At 42.7% G+C, this 13,062-nt stretch overlaps 1 protein-coding gene across 2 annotated transcripts in view; it reads right to left on the reverse strand.

Moving 5' to 3' along the window:
- fig4a (FIG4 phosphoinositide 5-phosphatase a) overlaps positions 1–13,062 on the reverse strand; it is a 104,836-nt gene that overhangs the window by 48,823 nt on the left and 42,951 nt on the right. For both annotated transcript variants that reach the window (XM_021600720.2, XM_036976023.1), the window contains 2 exons: positions 8,517–8,650; positions 6,140–6,256 (listed from right to left, as the gene is read on the reverse strand). In XM_021600720.2, coding sequence (XP_021456395.1) covers positions 6,140–6,256; positions 8,517–8,650 — 251 coding nt within the window. The remainder of the gene's footprint in view (positions 1–6,139; positions 6,257–8,516; positions 8,651–13,062) is intronic.

Genomic DNA, 13,062 nt, shown 5'->3' on the forward strand with positions numbered 1-13,062 from the left:
CTCCTGCAATGCACATTAATTGTCTTGAGATGGCAAAACTTGAAGTTTCTGAATCTGAACACATTTAGGACTGGTGCATCGAGGAGTAATTATCCAATGCCACAATGGCATAAAGCCCTGTATGATGAAAACCAGAGAAACATCGGCTCTTCTACCCATAGCATCTCTTCCAAGATGACCATCCCGTCTTCTTTGCTTATCAATTTAGGTCACTCTACGCTTGCTTCATTGCCAGGTGTGTCTAGCCCCTGGCTTGTATGCTATGCATGATATGGTAATGTAAAAAAATAATTAACCCCTATTTCTCCCCAATTTCGTGATATCCAACTGCGATCTTGTCTCATCGCTGCAACTCCCCAACGGGCTCGTGAGAGGCGAAGGTCGAGTCATGCATCCTCCAAAAAAGCACCGCTTAACCCGGAAGCCAGCCGCACCAATGTGTTGGAGGAAACACTGTTCAACCTGCAGGCGCCTGGCCCGCCACAATGAGTCGCTTGAACGAGATGAGCCAAGTAAAGCCCACCCGGCCAAAACCTCCCCTAACCCGGACACCACCCTACTCATGGCCGGTTGTGACACAGCCTGGGATTAAACTTGGGTCTGAAGTGATGCCTCAAGCACTGCGATGCAGTGCCTCTCACTCATTATGATGGCGCCGACAGAGATGGTCGCCTCGCTTCGAGTTTTTATGTATTATTTCTTACATTGTTACCCCAGGAAATCTTAAGTCTTATTACATACAGCCGGAAATAACTATTGGATATAAGCCCAACGTCAATTTACCAACATTACGACCAGGAATACGACTTTCCCGAAGTGGATCCTCTGTTCGGACCACCACCCAGGACAAAGGATCTAATTCCAGTAGGAGATCCAAAACAACGACGCCGCATTAGGGGCAGACGAAGCGGCCACCTGGTCAGGCTCCGTAGAATGTTGTCGGAATCGGTTCAGCCACCGGGCTTCTCCATGCATCGCGCCGACAGAGATAAACACCTCTCTGGGCAAAGATAGGGGCGTGTATGCTTTATGATTAACGACTCATGGTGTAATCATTACAACATACAGGAAGTCAAGTCCTTCTGCTCACCCAATCTAGAATTCCTTACAATCAAGTGCCAGCCATTTTGCCTACCAAGAGAATTCTCGTCAGTTATAGTCACAGCTGTGTACATTCCCCCTCAAGCAGACACCAAGATGGCCATCAAAGAACTTCACTGGACTATATGCAAACTGGAAACCATACATCCTGAGGCTGCATTTATTATAGCTGGGGATTTTAACAAAGCAAATTTGAGAACAAGCCTACCTAAATTCTACCAGCATATTGATTGCGCTACGCGCATGCGCAATACCCTCGACCACTGCTACTCTAACTTCCGCGATGCATACAAAGCCCTCCCAGTACCAGTGACGAGAACCATTCAATGCTGGTCCGACCAATTGGAAGCCACGCTTCAAGATTGTTTTGATCAGGGGACTGGAATATGTTGCGGTCAGCATCAGAACAACATCGACCTATACGCTGGCTCGGTGAGTGCTTTTATAAAGAAGTGCATTGGAGATGATGTACCCACTGTGACTATTAACACCTACTCTAACCAGAAACCGTGGATGGATGGCGGCATTCGTGCAAAACTAAAAGCGCGATCCACCGCATTTAACCATGGAATGGTCTGGGAATATGTCTGAATATAAACAGTGTAGCTATTCCCTCTGTAAGGCAATCAAACAAACAAAATGCCTGTACAGGGACAAGGTGGAGTCGCAATTCAACAGCTCAGACACAAGACATATGTGACAGGGTCTAAAGGAAATCACAGACTACAAAAATAAATCCAGTCACGTCACGGACGTCACGCTTCGAAACAAACTAAACACCTTCTTCGCCCGGTTTGAGGATAATACAGTGCCACCATCATGGCCCACTAACAAGGACTGCGCCCCCCCCCCCCCCCCCCTCCATGGCTGATGTGAGTAAAACATTTAAACGTGTTAACCTTCGAAAGGCTGTTGGTCCAGGCAGCATCCCTAGCCGCATCCTCAAAGCATGCGCAGACCAGCTGGCTGGTGTGTTTAAGGACATATTCAATCGCTCCCCATCCCAGTCTGTTGTCCCCACATGCTTCAAGATGGCTACCATTGTTCCTGTACCCAAGAAGGCAAAGATAACTGAACTAAATGACTACCCACTTCTGTCACCATGAAGTGCTTCGAGAGACTAGTCAAGGATTATATCACCACCTTACTGGCCAAACTAGACCCACTTCAGTTTCCATACCGCCAACAGGTCCACAGACGACGCAATTGCCATCACACTGCCATATCCCATCTGGACAAAATAAATACCTATATAAGAATGCTGTTCATTGACTACAGCTCAGCATTCAACATCATAGTACACTCCAAGTTCATCAAGCTGGAGACCTTGGGTCTCAACCCCGCCCTGTGCAATTGGGTCCTGGACTTTCCAACAACGACGAGACAGCCTAGAGGGAGGAGGTGAGGGCACTCATTCCTGTGGCGTCAGGAAAACAACCTCTCACTCAACGTCAAGAAAACAAAGGAGATGATCGTGGACTTCAGGAAACAACAGAGGGAGCACCCCCCTATCCACATTGAAGGGACAGCAGTGGAGAAGGTAGGAGGTTTTAAGTTCCTGGGCGTACACATCACAGAAAGAGGCTGAAGAAATGTGGCTTGTCACCCAAAACTAGAGGTCGACCGATTATGATTTTTCAACGCCGATACCGATTATTGGAGGGCCAAAAAAGGCTGATACCGATTAATCGGCCAATTTCTTTATTTCTATATATATATATTTATATATATTTATATATATTTGTAATATTTTTTTTTTTTTTTTTTTACCTTTATTTAACTAGGCAAGTCAGTTAAGAACAAATTCTTATTTTCAATGACGGCCTAGGAACAGTGGGTTAATGGTATTAACTGCCTGTTCAGGGGCAGAACGACAGATTTGTAGTTTGTCAGCTCGGGGGATTGAACTTGCAACCTCCCGGTTACTAGTCCAACACTCTAACCACTAGGCTACCCTGCCGCCCCAATAATGACAATTAGAACAATACTGAATTAACACTTTTATTTTAACTTAATATAGTACATCAATAAAAGCAATTTAGTCTCAAATAAATAATGAAACATGTTACATTTGGTTTAAATAATGCCAAAACAAAGTGTTGGAGAAAAAAGTAAAAGTGCAATATGTGCCATGTAAGAAAGCTAACGTTTAAGTTCCTTGCTCAGAACATGAGAACATATGAAAGCTGGTGGTTCCTTTTAACATGAGTCTTCAATATTCCTAGGTAAGACGTTTTAGGTTATAGGACTATTTCTCCCTATCCAATTTGTATTTCATATACCTTTGACTATTGGAGGTTCTAATAGGTACTTTAGTACTGCCAGCCTAATCTCGGGCGTTGATAGGCTTGAAGTCATAAACAGCGCAATGAGCTACTGGCAAACGCAGTCAAGTGCTGTTTGAATGAATGCTTACGAGCCTGCTGCTGCCTACCACCGCTCAGTCAGACTGCTCTATCAAATAATATACTTAATTATAATATAATAACACACAGAAATACGAGCCTTAGGTCATTAATATGGTCAAATCCGGAAACTATCATTTCGAAAACAAAACGTTTATTCTTTCAGTGAAATACGGAACCGTTCCGTATTTTATCTACCGTGTGGCATCCATCAGTCTAAATATTGCTGTTACATTACACAACCTTCAATGTTATGTCATAATTATGTAAAAATCTGGCAAATAAGTTCGCAGCGAGCCAGGCGGCCCAAACTGTTGCATATACCCTGACTCTGCGTGCAATGAACGCAAGAGAGGTGACACAATTTGCAGAGTTAATATTGCCTGCTAACATTAATATGCAGGTTTAAAAATATATACTTCTGTGCATTGATTTTAAGAAAGGCATTGATGTTTATGGTTAGGTACATTAGTGCAACGATTGTGCTTTTTTCACAAATGTGCTTTTGTTAAATCATCCCCAGTTTGGTGAAGTTGGCTGACTTTGTTAGGAAGAAATGGTCTTCACACAGTTCGCAATGAGCCAGGCAGCCCAAACTGCTGCATATACCCTGACTCTGTTGCACAAAACGCAAGAGAAGTGACACAATTTCCCTAGTTAAAAGAAATTCATGGCAATATTAACTAAATATGCAGGTGTAAAAATATATACTTGTGTATTGATTTTAAGAAAGGCGTTGATGTTTATGGCACCTACATTGGTGCAACGACAGTGCTATTTTCGCGAATGCACTTGTTAAATCACCGTTTGTTGAAGTAGGCTGTGAATCAATGATAAATTAACAGGCACCGCATCGATTATATGCAACGCAGGACAAGCTAGATATACTAGTAATATCAACCATGTGTAGTTAACTAGTGATTATGTTAAGATTGATCGTTTTTTATGAGATAAGTTTAATGCTAGCTAGCACCTTACCTTGGCTCCTTGCTGCACTCGCATAAAGTTAGCCTGCCACGCAGTCTCCTCGTGGAGTGCAATGTAATCGGCCATAATCAGTGTCCAAAAATGCCGATTACCGATTGTTATGAAAACTTGAAGTCGGCCCTAATTAATCGGCAATTCCGATCAATCGGTCGACCTCTACCCAAAATGATGCACAATCGAGAGCACCTTGTCGGGCTGTATCACAGCCTGGTAAGGCAACTGCACCGCCCTCAACCGCAAGGCTCTCCAAAGGGTGGTGCAGTCTGCACAACGCATCACCAGGGGCAAACTATCATGACACCAACTGGTACTTAACTAGACTAAAGAAGGCCAATTGCATTGCTTCTTTAAAACAGCAGGACAGTTTTCAGCTGTGCTAACATAATTGTAAAAGGGTTTTCTAATGATCCATTAGCCTTTTAAAATGATACACTTGGATTAGGTAACACAACGTTCCATTGGACCACAGGATTGCTGATAATGGGCATCTGTACGCCTAAGTAGATATTCCATTAAAAATCAGACGTTTCCAGCTACAATAGTCATTAACAACATTAACAATGTCTCCACTGTATTTCTGATCAATTTTATGTTATTTTAAATGTTGCTTTTCTTTCAAAAACAAGGACATTTCTAAGTGACCCCAAAGTTTAACGGTAATGTGTGTATATATATTTTTCTTCTTTTGATTGATTTATTTTCATAATTGTGGTTGTGTAAGAAGGTTAGCCTCCAGACTAGCAGTGAGCCCCACGGGAGTCTCCATATGAGACAACCCAGGGCTAGTCAGAATGTCACATGTCTGGAAGCACAGAAGAAATAATAAATTAAGAAGTAAATGGAGGAAGACTTTTCATTTGTGACACGTCTGGTCTGGACTGAGGTCAACAACCCCGCCAGAGACGAGAGAGTGGGCGGCCGTGTGTGTGTGTTTCTTAAGCATGACCACATGTATAAAAGCAAGGGAGTGTGTTTGATAATGTAACATAAAGCTAATAAATATGTCATTAGAAGAATGGCTAGCAGCTTAGGTAACCAGATGGAAATGTCAATGCTTGTGATTAAGATATGCAGATAGTGAGCAGTGCAGCTGTTCTTCACACCCTTCTGCTGCTGCATGCTCCGTCATCTACTCTGATAGGTAGGGATACCCTGGCCATGACTATTCAGCAAGACTCCCATCTAACAGACCCATCTATTCCCATTACTGGACATTCATTTATATCAGAAGGGAAAAAAAGAAATGTAATTGCTATTAATGCGTGATTGTAAAATACTGTATGATTACTTATTAGACGGAGCTTTATAACAGCCCTCGGAGGGACTTTGTCTAACACATTAAAACAAACGTAGCAAAAATCACAATTAAAACCAATTATGACAATTTAACACCAACCCCTGTAAAAAAATCTAGAGGGTGGGGTGAGGTAGTTATAGAGGTATAGGTTGGGGTGTAAAGGGCGCAAGTTTTTACCCCTCTGGGCTCACCTCTCGTCTGGCCTGTTTGTGTGTACCTCTCATCTGGCCTGAGGGCATGTAACTCTCGTCTGCCCAGAGGGTGTGCGTGTGCACCTCTCGTCTGGCTTGAGGGTGTGAGTGAGGGTGTGAGTGAGGGTGTGTGTGTGTGTGTGTGTGTGTGTGTGTACCTCTCGTCTGGTCTGAGGGTGTGACAGAAGAAGTCAGAGCGGTTGATGAAGAAGCCGGTCCTCTTGACCACGTTCTCTGCTATCATACTAAGACGGTCCAGCACGTTATACAGCTTACTGAGAGAGGGAGGGAGAGGGGGAGAGAGAGCTTAGATTATTATTTGACACACTGGAAAACAGAGCAAACTGGAATGTTATTTGGTCCTAAACAGAGAGTACACAGTGGCAGAATACCTGACCACTGTGACTGACCCAAAATTAAGGAAAGCTTTGACTATGTACAGACTCAGTGAGCATAGCCTTGCTATTGAGAAAGGCTGCCGTAGGCAGACATGGCTCTCAAAGGAAAACAGGCAATGTGCACACTGCCCACAAAATTAGGTGGAAACTGAGCTGCACTTCCTGACCTCCTGCCAAATGTATGACCATATTAGAGACACATATTTCCCTCAGATTACACAGATCCACAAAGAATTTGAAAACAAATTACATTTGGATAAACTCACATATCTATTAGGTGAAATACCACAGTGTACCATCACAGCAGCAAGATGTGACCTGTTGCTACAAAAGCAACCAGTTTAAATAAAACCATATGTATTATTTTTTGAACTTTTTGAACAGCTACATTGAAAAGTTTCTATTCTTTTGAAACTTTCTGTGAGTGTAATGTTTATTCTGATTGTTTATTTTACTTCTGTTTATCATCCATTTAATTTGCTTTGGCAATGTAAACATATGTTCCCATGCCAATAAAGCCCCTTAAAGAGAGAGAGAGAGAGACAGAGAATGGGGGCGGGGCAGACAGACAGACAGAGACTGGGGCAAACAGACAGAGGGCAGACAGACAGACAGACAGACAGAGGGTGGGGCAGCCAGAGAGAGAAAACATATGAATGAGTGTTAGGTAACTTAAAAGGTCTCTTTGAAAAATGTTTTCATTGAACTTGAACATTTTTTTCAGGGACAGCAACAATAACTCCTCTACTGTTAAAGTCAGGTCCATTGTTGGTGAGCGTAGCCTAGAGGTTGCCAAACTATGGGGCAGATATGAAAATGGGGTTGCGGGAGAATTTCCCAAATCCCCCCCCAAAAATGTAATAAATAAATACTAAAAATATCTTATATCGTCTTTGTATCTCAACATTTTTATGTGGTTAACCTTAAAAATCTAAAATGAAAATGATTGTACTCCAAAACTCCCCAGCTTATGCTCTCCAAATGGATGTTAGCTGTGAGGATCGAGATGCCCATGCATTGACTTTTGTTCGCTATAAATGTTGGGGGAGGCTATTCACGAGGACATATTGTTCTGTCTCACGATTCCTGAGTGTGCTGTGGCTATATTGATGAAAAACAGATTCCATATGGGATGGAATGGTGGGCTTTTGCACAGATGGAACTCCATCTATCCCGGGACGGCAGGCAGGCCTCCGCACTCTAGTTATGAACGTGAATGTGATTTTTCGCATTGAGAGAGGAGCGGTTGTCATTCACAATGGATGTAAAAACAACTGACTTGGTTGACCTTCTGTGTAATGAAAATAACAAAAAACAGCATCAGTAAGTGTCCCACATGAGTGATGACTGCTCACCTCCAACACTTGGAAGGGCACTTTGGGACTTACTTCCCAAGACAACTGGTAACTCGGAATGAAAAGAGCTCCAACTGGGAAAATTTGCTTTGAACAGTCATGTAACTCGGGAACTCAGCCCTCTTTCTAGAGCTCAGACTTTCCGACCTGAAGATCACTAATGTCAGGATTCAACCTCGTATTTTTCAGAGTTCCCAGTTGTCTTGAAAGCACCAGAAAAGTCATGGTAGACTACCCTTCGCCAGCTCATATGTGTGAAGCTGGATCCAGTGCTTGGCTTGTCTGCATTAAAGCAAATATAGATCAGGGTTGGATGTGACAGCAGAGAGGAGGTGCATACTGTTGACCACGCCCCCTGACTTTGAGAAGCTCCGACACGACATTCATCAACCACACCCATCTCATTAGTGGTGGCGAGATATGAGACATTATACATCAGCATAACTTGCAATTGACTGTCACAGTCCCACATTAAAAGTAAACATTGGTTGTTAATTACAACAACAAAAAATTCACAAGGGTGGGGTCACGAGACTTTTCAGATATCAAAATAGGGTTGTGGACCCAAAAAGTTTGGGAACCATTAAATGTTCTGAGGTGTTGAATTAGGTTGCTGGGACAACACTTTGTACCTCTGGCTCTTACAGAACACGATGCTGGTGTAGGGTTAAGCTAAAGCAGCAGGTGTGAGTAGGACGAAGTCGCAACCAAACACTGATATTAGGCGTTTCCCCTTTAATGGTTAAGAATAGGGTTTGGGTGAGCTGATCCTAGATCTGTACCTCTTGGTGTATCGGGCCATGTCCCAGGCGATGTAGTCGATGCAGTGTTCTGGAGGGAGGAACTGGTTGAGGTTGATTACAGCAGGGAAGAGCTCCTCACTGAGGATCTTCTCATGCTTTCTCTTCTCTCGTTTCTACACACAGACACGGAGACACACATCATCAGCGTTACTCATTTACACTGAAGGAAAGGTCTCTGATTTATGAGAAAATGCATGAAAGTCTATGGTAACTTCCTAATTTTTTGTCTCTGGAAAATTTCTCCCACAACGGTACCACCTGAATGAACATAACATTTTTTTAACATCTCAATCCGTTAACTACATACAGATGTAGGACCTTAATAATTTGAGCCAGTTTGCTAAAGCAGGAAAATAGTCCTGCAGCAACAGGAAATGTGAATTATGTGGATTATAATTAATGGACTTTTTGTAGGGGTTGATACATTTTTCATTAGGGCAAATTTAAGTCTGAAATGTCAAAGCGGAAATTCAAATACACTACAAGTTTGTACAAGTGCAGGAAAATTCTCAGCAACAAAATAATGACCAAATTAAGATCCTACATCTGTAACTAAGATCAGATGGAGCTACCTTAAGAGAGAACTATTTCCAGACATTAATGCCAGTTCACCCACAGGAGCAGTGTGTACGCATGTACGTGTCACGCATTAGTCATGACCTCTTCTCTCCAACGCAGACACACACACACAGTACTCCTAGCTCTGCATTGACATCAGCTAATCATGTCTACAGCAGCCAAACTATGTCTGTCTACCAGAAGTTCAGTTCCTCTCTACAAAACGTTCTCTCAAAACACACTCTCCCTCACATATGCTGGCTACTTCCTGAGCACTGTCAGTTCCTATTCATTCTGTTTGAAGCCAAGAGAGTCTACCCCTGATGCTCCTCCTGTCATCTCTCCTAAAGATCACCCCGGTCGCTAGACCTTCAACAACCTTTTAACCACTTATCTACAAAACACACACACGCCTCTATCAGTGTCACAGCCCAGTTAATAACCCGCCATTAACCACTGCCAGGCTCTCTCTCACAGCATGGCATCAAAACACACACACACACACGCCAAACAAAGTATCATGCATACACGCGCACAACTGCAAACACACTCATCATGTGCCAGCACACCATGCATGCAGTGCAGTACATGCTCTGCACACAGATGGGCGTCATGCAAAATGCATGCACATGGATACACACAGATCTCACACACCTGCATAAGAGAGTGTGGCAAGGCATGACAGAGGCTCTTGATGTGACAAATTAACAGTGGTTAAATGTGTCTCTGCACAAACGAGGGAATTTCCCAGTTAAGAGAAATGGATCCTGATGAGTGACACACCCCCACCTACCCATCACTGGCCAACACAAATCACTCCTACGTTGCAAAGTCTATGGTGACTTTTTTGATTTCTGCTTGTGAGTGAGATAGTGAGTGAGAGGGGGGGGGGGGGGGGGGGGGGGGGGGGGCATGGGACTAAGGGGGAACACCCGGCCGAGCGTGTGCAGGCAACGGAGGGCTGTGATTGGCTATCCCTCTCCTCGTTCCCTTGTGAGTGACATGCACAGGACACCCGAGCTCAGCAGTAAGAAGGGGGGGTTCACAACACTGTGTGAAGAGTGTGAGTGTGCATGAGTGCATTTAAGGTGGTTCTTTAACAGCTTGTAATCACTAGCCCCTAACCAGTTTCTCTCGAGTACCTCTTTTATCACTCCATCTGTAACCACAACAACTGTTCTTTTCCAATGTATTGAGTTAGCCTAGGGAGTTAGCCTAAACCTTCACTAGCTAATTAAACCAACACACCAGGCTATTGTCCAATCACATGAAGGTGTGATTCCAGGAATCCTGCTGGTTTCTTAGAAAAATCCTCAAGTGAAATTCTCAGTCATTTGGATGTGTCTGTCAACACTTCATTATGGTCATGTTGGAGATTACATCTCTCCCTCTCTCCTTGTTGTCTCCCCCACAGGGACATTGGAGAATGTGTTTTTTTCTTTCTCCAAAAGTTTATTTAATGCCATCTTTAGTATAAATATGTTAATTGTAACATTGCAGTAATATAATGCTTGGAAAACAGCACAATGGGGCCATACTTCCGAACATTATATATATTTTTTGTTTAACCTGGACCCGTCTCAAAACGAGCATCAGCTAGATACAATCGTCGACATAGTTGCACATGATAGAATGCTACATTGTAGCTGGTCCCATCAGATAACCTGGCACACGTTAGCCCTATGCTAACCTCACCAGCTGACAATGGTTATATCCGATAAGTTCTGCATCAGCTACAATTCTATTTGGCCGAACCGAGAACAACAAGAACCAGGAATAATTACTTCACACAGAAAGAGGACAACAGCCTGGCTGATTGAGTCAGAAGTGCTTGTATAACCATTCACTTCAGCGCTCTCCTCTCTGGCAGTATCACCACAAGCTGCTTGCCCTGCATTCTGTCACAAGTCATATTAACATATAGGTCTTTAACTTTGAAGTCAGAGCAGCAACCGAATGGCAACTAATGTATGGCTTGCCAGTCAAGTCCTCTCACTACTACTGGAGTGAGCTACACTACTGGTTTTAGAACACCTACTCATTCAAGGGTTTTTCTTTATTTTTACTATTTTCTACATTGTAAAATAATAGTGAAGACATCAAATCTATGAAATACCACACATGGAATCACGTAGTAACCAAAAAAGTATTAAACAAATCTAAATATATTTTATATTTGAGATTCTTCAAATAGCCACCCTTTGCCTTGATGACAGCTTTGCACACTCTTGGCATTCTCTCAACCAGCTTCACCTGTAATGTTTTTCCAACAGTCTTGAAGGAGTTCCCACAAATGCTGAGCACTTGTTGCCTGCTTTTCCTTCACTATGCGGTCCAACTCTGCCAAAACCATCTCAATTGGGTTAAAGTCAGATGATTGTGGAGGCCAGGTCATCTGATGTAGCACTCCATCACTCTCCTTCTTGGTAAAATAGCCCTTACATAGCCTGGAGGTGTGTTTGGGGTCATTGTCCTATTGAAAAACAAATGATAGTGCCACTAACCCCAAACCAGATGGGATGGCGTATCGCTGCAGAATGCTGTGGTAGCCATGATGGTTGTTTGCCTTTAATTCGAAATAAATCACAGACCGTGTCACCAGCAAAGCACCCCCACACCATACCACCTCTTCCTCCATGCTTTACGGTGGGAAATACACATGCAGAGATCATCCGTTCACCCACACCTTGTCTCACAAAGACCTCCAAAACCTCCAATTTGGACTCCAGACCGAAGGACAAATTTCCACTGGTCTAATATCCATTGCTCGTGTTTCTTGACCCAGAAAGAAATGTCACAAATACATTTTTAACAAGGCACACCTGTTAATTGAAATGCATTCCAGGTGACTGACTACCTCATGAAGCTGGTTGAGAGAATGCCAAGAGTGTGTAAGCTGTGACCAAGGCAACGGGTGGCTATTTGAAGAATCTCAAATATAAAATATATTATGATTTGTTTAATACTTTTTAGGTTAACACATGATTCCATATGTGTTATTTCATCGTTTTTAAGTCTTCACTATTATTCTACAATGTAGAAAATAGTAAAAAATAAAGAAAAACACTTGAATGACTAGGTGTTCTAAAACTTTTAACATGTAGTGTAAATACACGCCAGGGTGAAACTAGTGTCGCTCATTGTGGTGTGTGCAGAGGTCAATGAGACAAAGATGTAATTTGAATGTACTGTGAGGATTCTGACTTCTGAACTTGAAATATCCTTGTTCATGGTACTGAGGGAGAGAGGAGAATGAAGAGCGTTTACACTCTGTCAGAACACGTTATTGTTAGACATAAGGTATAGTATGGAAAGGAGAAGGGCCATAGTCTGGTTTCAGTTGTTGGGTTGTAATTTGAAATACTTGATACACCAGAAGTTAATGGATATCTGTAGGAGGAATGTATATGGTGGGTCAATTAAAGGAAAAGGCAATCACATGGTTGCGGTCACTGATAAGGGTGGAGAGCTGTGGATTAGTGAGGAATGGGGACCGAGGTCAGGTCAGGTCACATTAAGGGAGAAGGAACAGTTTATTACCCACATCACTTAAACTTCCTGCGTAGCAATGAAGATGTTATGTTTAGAGAAAAGGAGGAGACTTGGCAAGTCTGTTAGGACATCTACTTTGTGCATGACACAACAAATTTTTCCAACAATTGTTAACAGACAGATAATTTCACTTATAATTCACTGTATCACATATCCAGTGGGTCAGAAGTTTAAATACACTAAGTTGACTATGCCTTTAAACAGCTTGGAAAATTACGTAATGGCTTTAGAAGCTTCTGATAGGCTAATTGACATTATTTGAGTCAATTGGAGGTGTACCTGTGAATGTATTTCAAGGCCTACCTTCAAACTCAGTGCCCCTTTGCTTGACATCATGGGGAATCAAAAGAAATCAGCCAAGACCTCAGAATTATTTTTTTAGACCTCCACAAGTCTGGTTTATCCTTGGGAACAA

Source organism: Oncorhynchus mykiss, chromosome 4 (assembly GCF_013265735.2).
Source record: "Oncorhynchus mykiss isolate Arlee chromosome 4, USDA_OmykA_1.1, whole genome shotgun sequence".
NCBI classification, from domain to species: Eukaryota; Metazoa; Chordata; class Actinopteri; order Salmoniformes; family Salmonidae; genus Oncorhynchus; species Oncorhynchus mykiss.